Source organism: Suncus etruscus, chromosome 20 (assembly GCF_024139225.1).
Source record: "Suncus etruscus isolate mSunEtr1 chromosome 20, mSunEtr1.pri.cur, whole genome shotgun sequence".
Lineage (NCBI taxonomy): Eukaryota > Metazoa > Chordata > Mammalia > Eulipotyphla > Soricidae > Suncus > Suncus etruscus.
Genome location: NC_064867.1, coordinates 2,352,501 through 2,372,077, shown reverse-complemented (window position 1 = coordinate 2,372,077; position 19,577 = coordinate 2,352,501). Strand labels below are relative to the sequence as shown.

Below are 19,577 nucleotides of genomic sequence, written 5' to 3'. Positions count from 1 at the left end.
TTCGATCCCTTGGCATCCCATATGGTCCACCAAACCAGGAGAGATTTCTGAGCATTGAGCCAGGAGTAACCCTTGAGCAATGCGGGTGTGACCCAAAAACCCGAAATTAAAAAAAGCAAAGCAAAACAGCAATAATCAAGCAAACAAAGAACCCAAACACGCCAAGGGACTTGCTTGTTACTCCCCACGGGTGCTAGGAATAAGGTCATGCTTGATTGAGTGCTGAACTCGGTTCCCAAGCCCCAGGAGAGGCGAAGCCCTCAGTGGCCGGCAAGTGGCGCCCGAGCATCGGCCTGGGAGCTCTGTGGGCCGGACCGGGGCGGGCCCGACGTCGCTGGCCTGGAGACCGCCACCATGGCCGAGCTGGCTGCACGGCGCTGCTGCCTGGGCTGGGACTGGAGCACTCAGCAGGTATCACCCTAGGCCGGGCCACCTCCTCCAGGAGACCCTCGGGATGCACCAGGCTGGGACCGATCGCGACGTGGGGCCCACTCAGCCCCAGCCCTTGGGGACTCAGGGCTCCGGGATCTGCAGCCTGGTGGGTCTTGGGAACAACTCCAGTGGGGTGCTCCCAGGGCCAGTGCTCACCCGGGCTAGCTTGTGACTGGGGTGGGACACGCACAGGGCCTGTGCTGCTTTGCTTTATTTATTTGTTTGTTTGTTTGTTTGTTTTGGGTCACACCCAGCAGCACTCAGGGGTTCCTCCTGGCTCTGTGCTCAGAAATCACTCCTGGCAGGCTCCGGGGACCATATGGGATGCCCGGGTTCGGCCCATGGTCCTTCTGCATGCAAGGCAAATGTTTGCCCTACCTCCATGCTCTCTCTCCGGCCCCCTGCTTTGCTCTATTTGATCAGGCCAAAGGGGCACAGTGTCCAGATGAGCTTTGCCCCTCGCTGGGCTGGCACCAACTGGAGCTGCTGCCAGGGGCCCACCTGCTGGCACCAAGCCCCCCTGGCCTCCAGAGAGGGCTTGGGGCTCCTCTTCTTCCTCAGCTCAGGATGTGGCAGAGCTGCCACCAGCCCCCACGCCAGAGGAGCCGGCCTGGGACATCATGTGTGTGCCTTGTGTGTGTCCAGAAAATCTACAGATGCTGTTGGCTCCCCGGGCCTGGCGCTGTCTGCACCACATAACATGACCACGTAACCTGTGTGTCTTCCAGGTGAAGCTGGTGGCGGTTGATACGGAGATGAACGTCTTCTACGAGGACAGTGTGTGTTTTGACAGAGACCTGGGAGAATTTGGGTACGTGTGTGCGTGTGTGTGTGTGTGTGTGTGTGTGTGTGTGTGTGTGTGTGTGTGTTGGCCCATGTAGACACTGGGTATCTTAACTTGTGACTTGTAACTAGACACAAGGCAGCTGAACTCAGCTACTGCCTGGTTCCTCTGTGGCCCAAAACTTCCCCTTTTCTTTTTTTTTGTTTGTTCGTTTGTTTTTGTTTTGGAGCCACACCCGGCATTGCTCAGGGGTTACTCCTGGCTGTCTGCTCAGAAATAGCTCCTGGCAGGCACGGGGACCATATGGGACACCGGGATTCGAACCAACCACCTTAGGTCCTGGATCGGCTGCTTGCAAGGCAAACGCCGCTGTGCTATCTCTCCGGGCCCTTCTTTTCTTCTTTGTGTTTGTTCCTTTAATTTTTTTTTCTTTTGGATTTTGGACCACACTTGGCAGCACTCAGGTTACTCCTAGCTCTGTGCTCAGAAATCACTCCTGGTTGGTTCCAGAGACCATACAGGATGAGGGCTGTCAATCCTGTTGGTCACGTGCAAGGCAAATGCCCTACCTGTACCCACTGTGCTATTCTCTGTGCCCTCCACCCCCTGCTTGGTTTTGAGGTCATTCTAAAAGGTCTTGGTGGAATGCTGATCCAGTCTGAGTGATGTCTGCTGAGACAGCCACAGTTTCGTCAGCAGCACCAACCTCTGCATAACCTCCTTACCTTTGAATCCACTCCACTCCTCCACACCAGCCCTGTCCCTTCTGAGCCTCTGTGTCCCGTGATGCCAGGCCTGCCTTCCTGGAGGGGTGCCCCATGTGCAGAAGGCTCACTCCTGGTGCCTTCTGGAAGCTCCCTGTCCTGGGTAGTCCCCAGGCCTTTGTGTCCCCCTCACCTTGCCTGCATGGCTGTTCAGTCTGATCACTGTGACTTGGAGATGGGGTGCTCCTCCACTGGTGGGGTCCTGGTCTACCACCCGGGGCTCAGGCCCAACATGTTTTCTTTTTTGGGGGGGGCACACCCAGTGGTGCTCAGGTGTTACTCCTGGCTGTCTGTTCAGAAATAGCTCCTGGCATGCACGGGGGACCATATGGGACACCGGGATTTGAACCAACCACCTTAGGTCCTGGATTGGCTGCTTGCAAGGCAAACACCGCTGTGCTATCTCTCCAGACCCTCCAACATGTTTTCTCTTCCTCTCCGTGCAGGACTCAAGGTGGAGTTCACGTTCACAAGGACGGGCTGACAGTCACGTCTCCAGTCCTCATGTGGGTCCAGGTAATTGTGGGGGTCACCGTTTCTGTCCTGTCTTGCTGGAGGGCCTGGCATTGTGCACAGAGGCCCTGACTGGCTGATAGGCCCAGGCACAGCTGTGTCTGGATTCCCAGGCCAAGAGGATTCCAGAGGCATCGCAGCTGACCAGTTTCACGAGTCATCACAGTCACTAAAATGCCACAGGGCCTGTCCAAAGATGACTCAAGGCGCTGAGCTCAGGCTTTGCCAGCAAGAGGCTCAGGTTCAAAATCTGCAGGGTCATCTGAGCAATGTCAGAACCCCAGCATCCCATATGGTCCCCCGAGCCAGGGCCGATTTCTGAGCGCTGCCCAGTATGGCCCAAAAAAACAAAAATAAAACCACCACAGAGCAGTCCAGAGTTTCATATCAGGGGTAGAGTATGTGCTTTTCATATGTGAGATCCTGGCAACAAAATTTTAATGAAGTAGGCTATTCTTCACCATGTCTTCCCACAATACTTTTAGGATGAAGTGATTTCTCACAAACAGAAGGCCAGTTCCTCAATGGATTCGGATGAAAACTGAGAATTAAGGGGCTGGAGACATAGCACAGCAGTAGGGCCTTTGCCTTGCATGCAGAAGGATGGTGGTTTGAATCCTGGCATCCCATATGGTTCCCTGAGCCTGCCAGGAGCGACTTCTGAGCTCAGGAGTAGCCCCTGAGTGCTGCCGGGTTGTGACTCAAAAACCAAAAAAAAAAGAAAGAAGAAAGAAAACTGAGAATAAGATTAGTAACCATTTTCCTACAGTCTTCTGTGTTATTTTTGTTGTGAATTGATGGCTTTGGAAGAAGGACATTAGAACATCAGATAGCACCTAATGTCCATCTAATACCAAGGTTCAAATCCAAGAGGTGGGATCAGAGAGATAGTATAGTGGTAGGGTGCTGCAGGCCCAGGATGGACCTGGGTTCTATCCCCGGCATCTTACATGGTCCCCTGAGGCTGCCAAGAGCAATTTCTGAGCACCTCCTGGTGTGGCCCAAAAACCAAAATAAAACAACACCAACAACAAAACAAAGCAAGCAAATCCAAGAGGAGATAGGGAGGAGAATCAAGCAGGGTCCTTAACGAGTTTGCAGGAGATGTGTTTGGTTCTGTGACAGGCCACCAACATCATGAACACAAAGGAGGCAGAACTGTGTCACAAGTCAAAAATATTTATTTTAGGGGCCGGGTAAGTGGCGCTGGAGGTAAGGTGTCTGCCTTGCAAGCGCTAGCCAAGGAAGGACCGCGGTTCGATCCCCCGGCGTCCCATATGGTCCACCCAAGCCAGGGGCGATTTCTGAGCACATAGCCAGGAGTAATCCCTGAGCCTCAAACGGGTGTGGCCCAAAAACCAAAAAAAAAAAAAAAAAATATTTATTTTATTAGGAAATTTGTTTTCCTCTCTGGCTTCATGTACCTGGTTGCCAACTTACTAATCAATCATTTTTAAACCTTAACAAAAATTAAGAAAAGAATAAAGATTTAGGGGCCGGGCGGTGGCGCTGGAGGTAAGGTGCCTGCCTTACCTGCGCTAGCCTAGGAGACGGACCGCGGTTCGATCCCCCGGCGTCCCATATGGTCCCCCAAGCCAGGAGCGACTTCTGAGCGCATAGCCAGGAGTAACCCCTGAGCGTTACCGGGTGTGGCCCAAAAACCAAAAAAAAAAAAAAAAAAAAAGAATAAAGATTTAAGGGGCCGGCGAGGTGGCACTAGAGGCAAGGTGTCTGCCTTGCAAGTGCTAGCCAAGGAAGGACCACGGTTCGATCCCCCGGCATCCCATATGGTTCCCCCAAGCCAGGGGCAATTTCTGAGTGCTTAGCCAGGAGTAACCCCTGAGCATCAAACGGGTGTGGCCCAAAAAACAAAAACAAAAACAAAAAAAAGATTTAATAAAATAAAATGCCAGGGCTGGAGAGATAGCATGGAGGTAAGGCATTTGCCTTTCAGGCAGAAGGACGGTGGTTTGAATCCCGGCATCCAATATGGTCCCCTGTGCCTGCCAGGGGCGATCTAAGCATAGAGACAGGAGTAACCCCTGAGCACTGCTGGGTGTGACCCGAAAACCAAAATAAATAAATAAAAAATAAAATAAAATGTCATGGACAAATCCTTCCCAACACCCACACAGATTGTTACCTCTGGTGCCTGACATACAGAAACCCAGCTCCAGTGGTCTTTCTTTGTCCTCGTCCCTCTGTCCCCTTAGCTCTGAGAAACCTGTTCAGGGCCAGACCCACACCCAGCTGGTGCTAACAGATCAGCTGCCTGTTGCTCGTCTTCATGACCTGTAGGGCTGCAGGGCCAGGGAGGTGGGCTGCACAGGCAGGTATGAGAACTATGAGATTGCCTCACAGAGTTGCAGGATCAGCGCATACTGTGTCTGCTCTCCCAATTCTCTCTGCAGTGAAGTCTTTTCTTGGTTTTGGCTTTGGGGCCATACCTTGCAATATCTAGGGGGACCCATAAGATGCCAGATATCAGATTTCAAACACAGCCTCTTGCATGATGAAACTCTCTCTGGTACTTTAATTCTTTTAAAAAGGTTTCGGGACTGGAGAGATAGCACAGTGGCGTTTGCCTGGCAAGCAGCTGACCCAAGACCTAAGGTGGTTGGTTTGAATCCCGGCATCCTATATGGTCCCACATGCCTGTCGTCCTTCTGCATGCAAGGCAACCACCTTACCTCCATGCTATCTCTGGCCTCCCCCCCACACACACACACACATTTTTTTAAAACTTTTTTTGTATTTGGGCCACACTCGATGGTGCTCAGGGGTTACTCCTTGCTCTGTACTCAGAAATTTCTCCTGGCAGGCTCGGGGGACCATATGGAATGCCGGGGATCAAACCCAGGTTCGTCCCTGGTCAGCCACATGCAAAGCGTTTGCCCTACGGTGTGCTATCTCGGTCTGGCCCCTGTCTAGAGCTTCTGATAGACCAGGAACTTAACCTGGAGGTACTCTAGTCTGGCCCCCAATCCAAGCTGCTCTGCAGGCCCAGAATGCTCTTTGCCCTTGCCAACCCTGCCCCCTGGCCCCCACCTGTTCCCTGAACTTTCAACCCAGAGAGGCGTGCTCCTGGGGAGGAAGGATGGCAGCTTCACCCTCCAGGGACATATGGCGGGGGGACTGGATTGGGGATCCCTGCTCTGAAATTTTATCCCTCCCATGTAGGAATCTCTCCCTGGGCTGCGAGAGTTCCAGTAGATGGTGGTTGTTGGAAAGGGTGTTAGAAGGGGTATGCTTGCTCCTTGTCCACAACTTCTCTCAACCTTTATGAGCACTGGGTGTGTGACTGGAGCCTGCCTCTGTGTGTGTGTGTGTGTGTGAAGTAACATCGTTTTTGTTGAAACTTTAGTCAGATCTGAGAGGAGGAAAAGAGGAAATAAGTGTCCAAAAGATAAATATGGGCTCCTCCAGAGTGGAGAAAGCACAGATGCATAGAGATTTGCGTTCAACAGAGAGATCGGGCATGAAATGCAGATTTCAACTACAGCACCTCAGCCCTCGCCACCGCCTTTGCTCTTCCTGAGTGAAAGGGGCAGATCTGAGTTTCTGAGAGAAGGTCTCAGCACAGTTCACCTTGTGACTTCACTGGCCCCCTACCCAGCTGATCATCTCTTCATGCTCCCCGCTGCCTGGTGGTGGTCCCTGGGCCTTGCTGGAATCCCAGCACCTGCGACCCATCTGTGCAGTGGCTCTGTGGGCAAGTGTGTCTTCTCTGGCCGTGTGCACTGACCTGGGCTCTGCTGCTTCCTTTTCAGGCTTTGGACATGCTCCTAGAGAAGATGAAGGCTGCAGGCTTTGACTTTTCTCAGGTCCTCGCCTTGTCTGGAGCAGGCCAGGTAGATTTGGGCACATGCTTTTATTGCCTCGCCTCGTCTTGGCTGGTGGGGTGGGTGCGAGGCCTGGGCTTCCCTGAGGGCTGTGATTTTTCTCGAAAGACTCCGTGACCTTATGTCAGTCTGTACCCAGTAGGACAGCTCTTGGCCCTTAGTAGAAGGCACAGCAGTTTGTTCTCTTTAGCAAGACACCAGCAAGCCTGTCTGTGGGTGAGAAGGGTCGGGCTGGAGGGGGCCTTGGCTGTGAATTTGTTTGTTGGTTGGTTGGTTTGGGGTCAGACCGGAAGATGCTCAGGGATTGCTCCTGGCTCTGCACTCAGAAATCCTCCCTGTCAGGCTTGGGGGACCATATGGGATGCCAGGAATCGAACCGAGTACCTCCTGTGTCAGCTGCATGCAAGACAAAAGCCCAACTGCTGTGCTATCTCTCCAGTCCTATGCCTCTGACTTATTGTGCCAGGACCTCCAGTCCCTTCTTCCCAGTCCTCCTCCTCTTCCCTCCTCCTCCCCCGTTTTCGAAGGCTTCTTCCCCATCTTCCCCACACTTCTTCCTCTTCTTTCTTTTTTTTTTTTTTTTTGTTTTTTTGGCCACACCCAGTGATGCTCAGGGGTTACTCCTGGCTACGCGCTCAGAAGTCGCTCCTGGCTTGGGGGACCATATGGGACACCGGGGGATCGAACCTCGGTCCGTCCTAGGCTAGCGCAGGCAAGGCAGGCACCTTACCTCTAGCGCCACCGCCCGGTCCCCCTTCCTCTTCTTTCTCCTCCCAAGACCTCTTCCCCACTCCGTCTTCAGGCTCTCTTTCTCAGGAATTCTCTGCCCCCTCCCCTTCGTCTTTTATTTCTCCATCTTTCACCCCCACAATCCCGGTGACCCCAGTCCCTGTCTCTTCCAGCTCTGCCTGGGAACCCCCAAAAGGTCTTTCTCTGAATCTCTGCTTTAGCCCCCAGTTTTTTAGCTCATTTTTCTGACAACTCGCACAGACCTTTTCTGGTCATGTCCCTCCCTGCTAGTCCAGAGTTTCCGCCACCTCAGGAATAAAACCTCAACCTCCTAAGCCCTGATGTCAAGGCTCCAGCGCACCTCTCCTCCTCCTGTCTTGGGCCTGCTACTTCCCTGAACCTGCCAGGCCCTCTGCTGGGCACTTTCTGTCGACTGGAGGACCCAACACACAGTTTATCACCCTGTCTACTGCCACCTGCCTACACCATCCACTGGGTAGTTGCACCCCCCCATACACACACACACACACACACACACACACACACACACGAGTGTGTGGTGTTGGGCTGTTGGTATGTGTTTCCCTGTTTCTTCACAGTAGAGAGAACACTCTTCTGGCAGGCTCCAGTGTCCAATTATAAACATGTGTAAAATGGATGGGTGAATTTCAGACAACCATGCATTGGCATTTTTAAATATGGCTTCCGAGGGGCCGGAGAGATAGCATGGAAGTAGGGCATTTACTTTGCATGCAGAAGGACGGTGGTTCGAATCCCGGCATCCCATATGATCCCTCGAGCCTGCCAGGAGCGATTTCTGAGTGTAGAGCCAGAAGGAACCCCTGAGTACTGCTGGGTGTGACCCAAAAACATATATATATGGCTTCCGAGGGGCAGGGAAAATAAATTCTGCTCTGATTCCTCTGACACTGTAGAGACAGACAGGGCAAACTTCCTCCCCGTTTTCATTGAGACGGAAATGAGCCCCAGGAAACCACTGGGTCCAGGGACTGGAGTGAGCTGGGGGCCTGCTTCCTCGGCAGGTGCTGGTGCCTGCCACATGGCATGACCGTGTGTGTCTCCGGGTTTGTCCCTACAGCAACACGGCAGTGTGTTCTGGAAGACAGGGGCCAGCAGGGTGTTGCAGAGCCTGTCACCGGACCTCCCACTACACAAGCAGCTGCAGGTGAGGGGATGTGGGGGAGACATGACTGAGGTTGATCAGAGAGGTTTCTGGGTATTGCCAAAGGTGGAGGCTCGGCCTCTGTCGTGGGCATATGGACTGCTTGCTACTGTGATGAATAGACCTAGTGTCTGTCAGAGAGTCCTGCCCGTGTGATTCCCCCCACTTAGGAATATGTCTTGGGGCCGAAGTGATAGCACAGTGGTAGAGCATTTGCCTTACACACGGCCGACCTGGGATGGACCCGGGTCTGATCCCTGGTACCCCATATGGTCCCCTGAGCCAGGAGAAATTTCTGAGCACAGAGCCAGGAGTAAACCCTGAGTGCTGCTGGGTATGGCCCCAAAGCAAGCAAACAAACAAACAAACAAAAAATGGAATATACCTTGGGATAAGCCACTTCCTGGTGAACTGGAGAAGGCCCCTCTGCTTTCTCTCCCCCAGATTCCTTGCCTGATTCCAGTGTTGCTTGAAGGGGTCAGACCACTGGGTCCAGCCCCAGGGTGGACAAAAAGGGCTGCCTGTAGGCCACACACAAATGTCTGGGCAGGGTCGTGTGACTGACTCCCTAGTGGCCCCCAGAGTCAATGTCTGTGCTTAAGCAGGCCTGCTTCTCCATCGGCAACTGCCCCGTGTGGATGGACTCCAGCACCAGCGCCCAGTGTCGTCAGCTGGAGGCTGCAGTCGGTGGTGCCCAGGCTCTCAGCCGCCTCACTGGCTCCCGCGCCTATGAGGTGGGTGGTGGCGCCTGGCACGGCTGGTGGGTGGACTGGTCTTGGGGGCAGAGGGTGTCTCTGGGCTAGGACAAGGCCAAGAGATAGATGGCACAGGGGTTAAGGAGCTTACCCGGCAGGTCGTTGGTCCCTCTGCGTTTCATCAGTAGTGACATCTGGGCACAGAGAAAAGGCTGGTGACCTGCCCTGCAGGGACGTGAGTAGCTGCCATTCTACAGGCCAGGGTCTTCCCTCTGAGCAAGTCTGTGCTGTCTTCCAGGGATGCCCTGGTGACCAGGTCGGGCTTTGGCCTCCTCTTCCTCAACCTCTCCTTTTTTCTTCTTCCTCTTCTTCTACCTCGTCCCCCTCTTCCTCCTCCTTTTTCTCTATCTCCTCCTCCTCCCTGTCCTTCTCCTATATGTCTCCAGGTTCTAGAGGATTGTGAATAAGCCTGATGGTAGCACTTTGTCTCTCAACTGGGAACAAAAGGATTTGGGGGAGTTTAGAAGCTGACAGGAGTTAAAGCATATTGGACATTTACTGCAATTTCTGGCCAAGTTAAAAAGAAAAAGGGCCAGAGCAGTAGCACAGTGGGTAGAGTGTTTGTCTTACACATGGTCCATCTGGGTTCCATCTCCTGCCTCTTATATGGTATCCTGAGAAATGCCAGGTGAAATTCCCGAGTGCAGATCCAGGAGGAATCTCTGAGCGTTGACTGGTATGACTCAAACACCTACTCTTTCCACCCCCAGAAAAAGTGTCTCTACCCTGCTGGCCTCAGCCATGGTTCCCAGAGGCTGCTGTGAGGAATTGGGGATGGGTCACATGATCAAGGGCCTAGAGATATAGGGTAGAGCTCCCTAAGTGAGGAGAATGTGGATGAAAAGGCCATGGTAGAACGTATGTCTACCATGCACTAGATCCTGAACTCCAACTTCAGTGCTGCATGGTCCCTTGTAAAAAATGGATAAAAATAAGGCCTGAGGGGTAGAGAGATAGTGCTGGGATTAAGGTGCTTGTCTTGTATGCAGCCAGACCGGGTTCAATCATATGGTCCCCTGAGCCCACCCAGAAGTGATCTCAGTGCAGACTCCAGAGTAAGCCCTGAGTATAGCTAGGTGTGGCCCCCCCCAAAATACATAAATGAAATAAGCACTGAGGATGGGATTCAGAGGGCCTGAATGCCTACTTTGCCCGTGGGGGCCCTGGTTTTGATATTTGGCACCAGATGGTCCTCCAGAATTGCCAGTTTTGACCCCAAAACACATGACATGCAAATAAATTCCTTAAAGACAGGAAAGAAGAATGTGGATCATTGTTCTCCCAGTCCTGGCCCAAAGCAGGAGGTCCCTAAGAGGTGGCCAATTCTGGCAGGGGCGTGGGGTGAGGTGGGCCCCCCTGAGGCCTTGGGCAGCCCTACCCATAGCCCTGGCTAGTTGCCTGCATGTTTTCCACAGCAGCTTCTGAGGAACTGTCTCAGAACTGTGTGGGCAGATAGGTTTTGGATTTGCAGCCTTTCCAACCACTTTCTCAGATTTTCTGCCATCTGTGTTTTCTGCCCCCTTTTGACGTCGATTGCCTTCCTGTACCTGCCCCACTCTACCCAGTAGTCCCCTTGGAATATTCTGAGTGCCTCTGCTGAGAAAGGGTACAATGGGGCTACACTCAACTAACTCACTTTGTAGATGGGATCACCTGTCCCTAGTGGATCTGGGGATCTCAGACTTGATTCTTTTTTTCTCAGCGCTTCACAGGAAACCAGATAGCCAAGGTTTACCAGCAGAATCCCGAAGCCTACTCGCACACAGAGGTCAGTTCAATGTTCTGGTGCCACGCAAAGTCCCAGTGGAAATGGCTCTTTTTCTTTCGCATTTTCCAGCAGCAGGACATTGGGCCCATTGGCTCAAAGCAGTGACTAGCAGATGTTACAAGGGATGTGTTGCTTTGCTGTGATCCCTTGTCAGGCCATTTCTAAAGTAGGATGGGTTGGGGCCGGGCGGTGGCGCTAAAGGTAAGGTGCCTGCCTTGCCTGCGCTAGCCTTGGATGGACTGCGGTTCGATCCCCCGGTGTTCCATATGGTCCCCCAAGCCAGGAGCGACTTCTGAGCTCATAGCCAGGAGTAACCCCTGAGCATCACTGGGTGTGGCCCAAAAACCAAATAAAATAAAATAAAATAAAATAAAGTAGGATGGGTGGACGGATGGGGCACCAGAGGAGAAAGAGATAGTACCAGATAGAGCTCATGGTCAGGGTGGGCCCCCCCCAAGGGTACCCCATTCTGCTCACTGTGGAGCTGATTGGGCACCAGCTAGTGTCAACGTGCCCCTTGTTAGGTGTCGGGATGGACCCCACGCGTCCTTGGCCAGGGATTTGTAGCCAGAGCCTACCTTCCAGGAGCCCCGTAGACACACATTTGCCTCCATTTGTTGCTGGGAACCTGCTAAAAGCCGCTTGACTTGCAAACTGGTGATTTTCATCTCCAAGTAATTAGAAAATGATCGGTTCATGCACAGCCGAAGTGCCTTTTTCCTCTCCATGCTGGCATGTGTTTTAGTTTTAAGCCCGATCCCTGACCCTGCTAATGTGAGCTTTTAGGTGGAGGAGGGATAGCGGGGCTCTCTCTGGTCTCTCTGTGCCCCCGTGGCTCTGGGCCCCATGCCGAGCATGAGCACAGACTCAGGAGAACCCTGAAAAATCTCTCAGTCCCGCCCACCCATGCTGGGCTTGTGGCTTCCCTGGGACCAGCTTTCTGTGGGATTTTGGACTTTTTGTTGTTGTTGTTGTTGTTGTTGTTGTTGTATTTTGGGATACGCCCGGCAGTGCTCAGGGGTTACTCCTGCCTCTGAGCTCAGAAATCACTCCTGGCAGGCTCGGGGGACCATATGAGATGAGGAATCGAACCCAGGTCTGTTTTGGGTCAGTACGTGCCATTTCTTTCTTTCTTTCTTTCTTTCTTCCTTCCTTCCTTCCTTCCTTCCTTCCTTCCTTCCTTCCTTCCTTCCTTCCTTCCTTCCTTCCTTCCTTCCTTCCTTCCTTCCTTCCTTCCTTCCTTCCTTCCTTCCTTCTTTCTTTCTTTCTTTCTTTCTTTCTTTCTTTCTTTCTGTTTTGGGGCCAGTGCTTCTTAGGGGTTACTCTTGGCTCTCTTGGCTCTGAGCTTAGGAATTACTCCTGGCAGGCTCAGGGGACCATATGGCATGCCAGAATTGAACCTGGGTCCATCCCAGGTAAGCAGTATGCAAGGCAAGCACCCTACTGCTATGCTATCACTTTGGCCCCTGTGGTTTTTTTTCAAACCCAAGAGTGACTCCCTTGCTCTTGGGTCCTGAGATCACATTTCCTGCGGTCCTGGAAACTGATATGGGGGCCACACTGGGATAGAGTGGGGCCTTGAGGGCTCCCCTGGCATGTGCGTTCCAGATGGAAGGCCAGACAGCTTTCCTGGGCCTGGCTTTGGGGGCAAGGGGGGATCTTGCCTACGCTATGCCTTCCTGGCATCCCAACCTGTTTCTTGTGGACCTACAGATAGCCTCTTTCGAGGTGCCACTGCTGTGTCCCAGGAGCGAGCCCTGCCTCACGTGTTGCTTTCCTCTGCAGCGGATCTCTCTGGTCAGCAGTTTCGCCGCCTCCCTCTTCCTGGGCTCTTACGCCCCAATCGACTTCAGTGATGGTAAGGGGAACCTGTGTGTCCTGGGGAGGCATGGTAGCCGGCCCCCAGAGGGTGTTCAGTGCCTCCCTCTCTCTGACCTTGTCATCCGTGGCTGACATCTTTCATCCATATTTTGAGTGTCAGTGGCCCCGCCTGTGGTTGTTAGAAACCACCATGTTGGTTGTCTCACCACCTGGGTCAGGGACCAGCCCCTGCCTGGCTAGGAGGCCCTGGAGCTGGTTCTGGGGTTCTCGAGGCCAGGAGTCATGCTAGCTTCCATGCTTCATTTAGCTGCATTGGGATCTGAGGGATGGATTCACTTCGGGGGCCACTCATAGGGCATAAATCTGTACCCAGAAAGGGGCCACCCAGGCACACACTTCCTCTGGGGGTGAACAGAGGGTTGTGTCCTGACAAACTTGAATGGCCAGAGATATTGTGTCTGTTCTTCTGGGCAGGAGCTCCAGGTCCTGCTGGTTCGAGAGAACAATCTCTCTGCCAGTGGCAAGCATTTCATAAGAGCAATTCTTTCAGAGTGGGAGAGATAGTACAGCGGGTGGGGTGCTTGCCTTGCAGGCAGCCTAGGCAAGTCCGACCTCCAGCATCTCATGCACTACCAAGGAGTAATTCATCCCTGAGTGCGGAGCCAGGACTAACCCCTGAGTACTGCCAGGTGTGGCCCCAAAACAAACAAACAAACAAAAACAGCTTCTCTTTCATTGGGTCTCTGATCGGATTTTTCCATTTTCTTCCTTAGGTTCTGGAATGAATTTGCTGCAGATCCAGGGCAAAGTCTGGTCACAGGCATGCCTGGACGCCTGCGCACCGAAGTTAGAGGAGAAGCTGGGGACCCCTGTGCCTTCTTGCTCAGTTGTGGTAGGTCCCACCTCAGAGCTGACTGATCTGACAGGCCTCAGGTAGTGGGGAACAAGGGATCACGGGTTCATTTACACATGGGGTCCCAAAGGGGGTCAGCTCACCTCAAGACAAGGGCTTAGCATGAACCAGTGTGAACTAATGCCTGGGGACTTGTCACCTGTGAGATTACTGTCTGGCAGTGGGGCCATTCTGGAAAATTCGCAGGTAATTAGAATGGGAAAAAAATAGTGAAGGCCTATGTCCTGGTGATTGCTCTCTTAAGGGGAAATTTGCCTAGGATGCTTTGTTGTTGTTGTTGTTGTTGTTGTTGTTTTTGTTTTTTGGGTCACACCTAGTGACACTCCTGGCTATGTGCTCAGAAATTGCTCCTGGCTTGGGGGACCATATGGGACGCCAGGGTTAGCATGTGCAAGGCAAATGCCCTACTGTTTGCACCACCGCTCCAGCCCCATGCCCAGGTTGTTGATATTCTGTGGTCAGAGACCCCAGAGGCAGAAATTAGGAACAGAGTGAGGGGCCAGAGAGATAGCACAGCCTTGCATGCGGAAGGTTGCTGGTTCAAATCCCAACATCCCATATGGTCCCCTGAGCCTGCCCGGAGCGATTTCTGAGCATAGAGCCAGGAAGAACCCCTGAGCATTGCCGGTGTGATCCAAAAACCAATAAATAAATAAATAAATAAATAAATAAATAAATAAATAAATAAATAAATAAATAAATAAAAGGAACAGAGGGAATTAGGAGCCCACCAGGATATTTTCAGATCTTGGTGCTAGGCTGCTGTTTCTACGACTTTCAGCTTTCGTTTTCCCTTTATTTCCACTGTTTCTGGAGCAATGGGCATGACATTGGATTGTGCATAAAAAAGTGAGTCAATAGCATTTAAAGAGATTAAGTCAGCCTTGACTGTAGACATGTTTTTTCTTTTTGGGGGGGGGGGGCGTTTTGGGCCACACTCAGTGACTCTCAGGCTCTGCACTCAGATTTCTGGCTCTGCACCCAGAAATTGCTCCTGGCTCAGGGAACCAACCATATGGGACACCGGGGATCGAACCGCTGTCCATCCTAGTCAGCTGTGTGCAAGGTAGATGCCCTATTGCTGTGCTGTCACTCAGGCCTCTCCTGTACAAATATTAAAGGTACTCACTTCCTTCCCCCAGCCCCATTCAGGACAGACACATCAGGTTAACTTTTTGGGGTTCTCTAAGAGGCACTGAGTATATTGAGAGGGCTGATCTCAGGGCCCTTCATGGGAGAGTGGAGGCTGTGTGGGTAGCACAGAGGAAGGCTTGGTAGGACAAAGAATGGGTAGTAAAGGTGGAAGAAGGGAATGGGCCTGGAACCATGAGCTGGAGATGAAAAAATGGGACATTCTCCACGGGGAGCCTTAGCTCTGAGACCACCAGGAGGTACAGAAAGCAGCCTCCCCTCAGGATGGCCATCCTGCTGTTTCACATACACCTTAGTGACCTGGGGCTCACTGACGAGGAAAGATGGCCATGCCTCTATGGAGGTAGAGTTTCTTCCCATGTAGCCACCCACCACAGACATGCCTGTAGGAGGGCCCTGAGTGAGTCTAACCTGAGCTGGGAAGGAGCGTTTGGGGAAAGGCTGTTTGTTCCCCCACATGAGATGTGCTTCCTGTTCCTCATCCCTGTAGGCCTTATCTCCTCCCCTTCTCCTCTTTGTTGCCCTCTCGGTCATCTTTTGCTGCAGTGATTGGGGAGGGAGAAGTGGGGAAGGACCCCTGGCAGCTCTCAGCTTCTCCCTTCTGGAACCCTTCCCAAAGGGCATGTCCACAAGTCCAGATGCCTGCGAGGAACCAAAACACGTTTCCTCCCTATTGAGTGGTTTGTTCTACCAATCTTAAATGTTATCGGGCATAACACAATTCTCCATGCAAATGTCAGGAAATCTTGTTGCTTTTGTTTTTACTTATTGGCCTTCTAAGAGGTTTTCAAGGGACCTAAAGCCAGTCAGTCTATGCTGTGGTCCTGAGTGAGGGCCGTTGGTGTCTAGGGGGCCCAGGCAGAGATTGGGGAGCCCTGGGTCATGGGGTTTGCACACCCTGTGCTGTCTGCCTTGCCTCTCGTTTACTTTTTCTTTTTAACTTCAGGAACTGAGATAAAACCAGAGAGTGGGAGAGTGTTCCTCTGTAGAGTTCTGCTTCTTAAAGGTTGTGCAAATCCAGTCCCCTGCTCACAGCCGCAAGTCCAAGGGAGTTCTTTTCCCACGTGACCTGTTTTTGGTTTATTTCTTTAAGAATACTAATTACTACACCTATATGACCCAGATCTTAAAAAATCTATTTTTTGGGGCCGGGCGGTGGCGCTGAAGGTAAGGTGCCTGCCTTGCCTGCGCTAGCCTTGGACGGACCGCCAGTTCGATCCCCTGGTGTCCCATATGGTCCCCCAAGCCAGGAGCAACTTCTGAGCGCATAGCCAGGAGTAACCCCTGAGCATTACCGGGTGTGGCCCAAAAACCCAAAAAAAAAAAATCTATTTTTGGGGAGGAGGTTTGGGTTCGCCCGGCAGTGCTCAGGGGTTACTCCTGGCAGGCTCAGGGGACCAGGCCATACGGAATGTCAGGGATCCAACCTGGGTCTGTTCGGCTCCACCGAGTGCAAAGCAAACACCCTAATGCTGTGCTATCCCTGTGGCCCCAATCCTTTAATTGACTTATTTGGGAGTACAGGGGATGTCTCTGCTGTGGTCTCCTGGTCCCTGATGCTGTTTCTGTGATTTGCTGCCTGCTTGTCTGCCTGGTGACTCAGTGCTCAGGTGCAGCAGTGTTGGGGGCCACCAGAGCCTACACCCAGCAATGTTGGGCCCTGTAACGTGCAGGGAGTCAAACTCAGGGCCTCGCTAAGGCCAAGCATGCACCACAGGCCTTTTAGCGACCTTTTCAGTCCGTCACTGATCATCTCAAGGGAGCCCCCAGGTCCTCCCAAGAGTGAAGTTGCTGGTGGCTGTTTGATGGCAAGGCAGATGTGAGCTTACGGATTCTTCCAGGTTGCTGATAGGTTCCTTCTTGCTGCCCAGTGGGATGACCACTGCTCCCAGATGCAGCTGGGGCTTCTTTGTCACCCCCCATTAGGGGGGCACGCACCAAAATTGCCTCCCTGGCTTTCCTGCTGCAGTCTAACTTTTTCTTCCAAGAAACATCTGCTAGAAGGCCCGCATAGAGGTCTATTATGGATGGATCTTTTGCGTGGATGGCTAGCGATATTTCTCTCCTACCCATCATGTGACTGTGACCCTGCTCTCTATATCCAGGCCTCAGTGTTTCTCCTAAACAAAGAAAATACAGTACAGAAAAAAACGCCAAAAGTCTTCTGCTGAGCTTTTTTGTGATCTCTCTCTCTCTCTCTCCCCCCATTTCCTTATAGGTATCTGGTTTCTCTTTACCTGTCTCTTCACATGCTAATTCTAGCTCTGATCTCATTGGTTCATCCCCTTTTCTTTTCTCCCTGGCTAAGCCCCAAAAATCCGTCTATATTAGGCCCAATTCAAGGAATAAAGCTTCTCTCTGGCCTCTCCCTCTTGTTTTCACCATGTAATTCTGTGTGGTTTCATTTATTTCATATTTCATAATTCATATTTCATATTCGTCTGCTCGTGCATCCACTTGATTCCCAGTGGAAAAACAAACCCACTAAGGTTTGCTTCAGGGACTTTTATCTAATTATGATAAAAGTCCGCAACACTTCTTGGCATAATGGAAAGGACCCCCTGACCTGTGACCAGGGGTAGCCTGACGCCAGGTGCTTACCCAGAGTCCTTCATCTCCAGTGGCCGGGAGCCTGGACAAACAAGCCTGGACTGTCTTGCACCCGGCACATTTGTTTTTCTCCTCAGGGAGCTGTGTCTGCCTACTATGTCCAGCGCTACGGATTTTCTCCTGACTGCAAAGTGGTGGCCTTCACGGGGGACAACCCAGGTGGGTACCTCGGGTCCATGATGGATGTGTGCCCTGCCCCCAGGAAGGAAAATCAGAGTTGCTTTCTCCCCTTCGTCGACTGCCTTTTTGTTTATTTGTTTGGGGGTCACACCTGGCCCTGTGCTCAGGAATCACTCCTGGCAGTGTTCAAGGGAACTGTATGGGGTGACAGGAATTGAACCTGAAGCAGCTGTGTGCTAGGCAAGCACCCTACCTACTACGCTATCACACTAGCCCCTAGACTGTCTCTTTTGGCTTCCAAGATAGATACCTCGCTTTCCTCTTAAGAACGAGGGTGAGGGGCCAGAGTGGTAGCACAGTGGTAAGGCGTTTACCTTGCACGCATCTGACCCAGGATGCGGGTTTGATCCCCCGGTGTCCCCAATGCCCCCCGAGCCAGGAGAAACTCCTGAGCACTGCCAGGGATGGCCAAAAGGTCCCCTCCTAGAGGGACTGTCAGGTCTTTGAAGAAAGGGGCAAGGGCTGTGCTGAGCTGCAACCCTACAGCTTTCCGTCAGTTCCCACCATCAATCCCTGACCTGATTGTTGTCGAATGTGGCACACACACACACACACACACACACACACACACACACACACACACTCCAGACATCCAGTAAAATGCAAATGTCAGAGAAAAAAAGAGTAGTTCTTGAGCAGTGGGTGTGGTGTGCCCTGCGTTCTGTGAGTGCCAGATAAACTACGAATGGATCAGTGCGAGTCTGTCTTGGCTTTGGTCTCACACATATTCCAGCTTCACTGGGCAGCTATGTCTTATCTGGCAGCTGTCCCCATCACCATTCTTGCCCTAATGAAGCAAATCTAGGTCACAGGAGAGAGCTTTGGGGCATTGCACCCAGAAATGCAGGCTTTTCTGTCTCCCAGGATCTAACTTCTCTATTTAGCTCTTTTTATGTGATGGTGGTGGTGGTTTTATTCTGGAGGGGCACACTCAGCCATGCCCAGGGTTTTCTCCTAGCTCTGCACTCAAGAATCACTCCTGGGCCCGGAGAGATAGCTCAGCGGCGTTTGCCTTGCAAGCAGCTGATCCAGGACCAAAGGCAGTTGGTTCGAATCCCGGTGTCCCATATGGTCCCCCGTGCCTGCCAGGAGCTATTTCTGAGCAGACAGCCAGGAGTAACCCCTGAGCATTGCCGGGTGTGGCCCAAAAACCAAAAAAAAAAAAAAAAAAAAATCACTCCTGGTAGGGGACTGGAGCGATAGCATAGCAGTAAGGCGTTTGCCTTACATGCGGCCAACAAGGACAGACCCTAGTTCGAATCTCGGCATCCCATATGGTTTCCCGAGTCTGCCAGGAGCGACTTCTGAGTGCAGAGCCAGGAATAACCTCTGAGCATTGCTGGGTGTGACCCAAAAACCAAAAAAAAGAATTACTCCTGGTAGTTTTAGGAGACCATATGGAATGCAGGGATAGAACCTGGGTCAGCAGCCCGCTGTACTATCTCTCAGCCCATGGTTGGGGCTCAGCTCTCACCTGAGGCTTCTGGGGGTTACTTTGTGGAACCCACTTGACCTCCAGCTAACCTGAGGTTGTCCCTCCTTCTCAGCGTCTCTGGCTGGCATGAGGCTGGAGGAAGGAGACATTGCGGTAAGTGACTTCCCCACTGCCTTGGGGATGCTCTTTCTGCTCTGTAGGTCCTTGGTCCATCCTGGTTGCCCATCCCCGCAAACAGTAGGGGACAGCAACCCCCAGGTCTGCCCTGCCTGCCTCAGGTCAGTTGCCCTGATCAGACGTGGGGGGGCCTGGTCATAGTGGCAGAGGGTCAGACATGGAATCCAAGACTGTTCTCTCAGATGGACAAGGAGGACTCAAGCCACGTCCTGAATCCAGGGAAGAGTCCTTTGGGGAAAACTTGTCACCCCTTAGTGAGCTGCAGCTTGGATTCTGGAGGGCTAAGGGTTCCAGAGAGTTCTGGAGGGTTCCAGAGGGCTCCAGAGGGGAGCAGGTGGGAAAAGGGCAGAGGTTCTCTCCAGGAAGCAGTATTCATGGGAGTGGGAGTTACCAGGCGTTGCTAATGGACACAATTCTTGAAGTGGCCTCTGACCTGAGGTCCGCAGCCCAAGGACCTGAGCTGTGGACAGGTAAAGTAGGTGGGCTGAGCGTTGACAGGGCATCCCTCTCTGTCCTTCC

General features: G+C 52.4%; 1 protein-coding gene across 1 annotated transcript in view; it reads left to right on the top strand.

Moving 5' to 3' along the window:
• Positions 1–354: 354 nt before the first annotated feature.
• Positions 355–19,577, top strand: part of XYLB (xylulokinase) — a 39,565-nt gene continuing 20,342 nt past the window's right edge. Inside the window, exons 1-11 of the mRNA XM_049766405.1 lie at positions 355–411; positions 1,161–1,243; positions 2,427–2,496; positions 6,264–6,344; positions 8,164–8,250; positions 8,853–8,981; positions 10,705–10,770; positions 12,556–12,628; positions 13,365–13,483; positions 17,344–17,425; positions 18,994–19,034. Of these exons, the coding sequence (XP_049622362.1) occupies positions 355–411; positions 1,161–1,243; positions 2,427–2,496; positions 6,264–6,344; positions 8,164–8,250; positions 8,853–8,981; positions 10,705–10,770; positions 12,556–12,628; positions 13,365–13,483; positions 17,344–17,425; positions 18,994–19,034 (888 nt within the window). The remainder of the gene's footprint in view (positions 412–1,160; positions 1,244–2,426; positions 2,497–6,263; positions 6,345–8,163; positions 8,251–8,852; positions 8,982–10,704; positions 10,771–12,555; positions 12,629–13,364; positions 13,484–17,343; positions 17,426–18,993; positions 19,035–19,577) is intronic.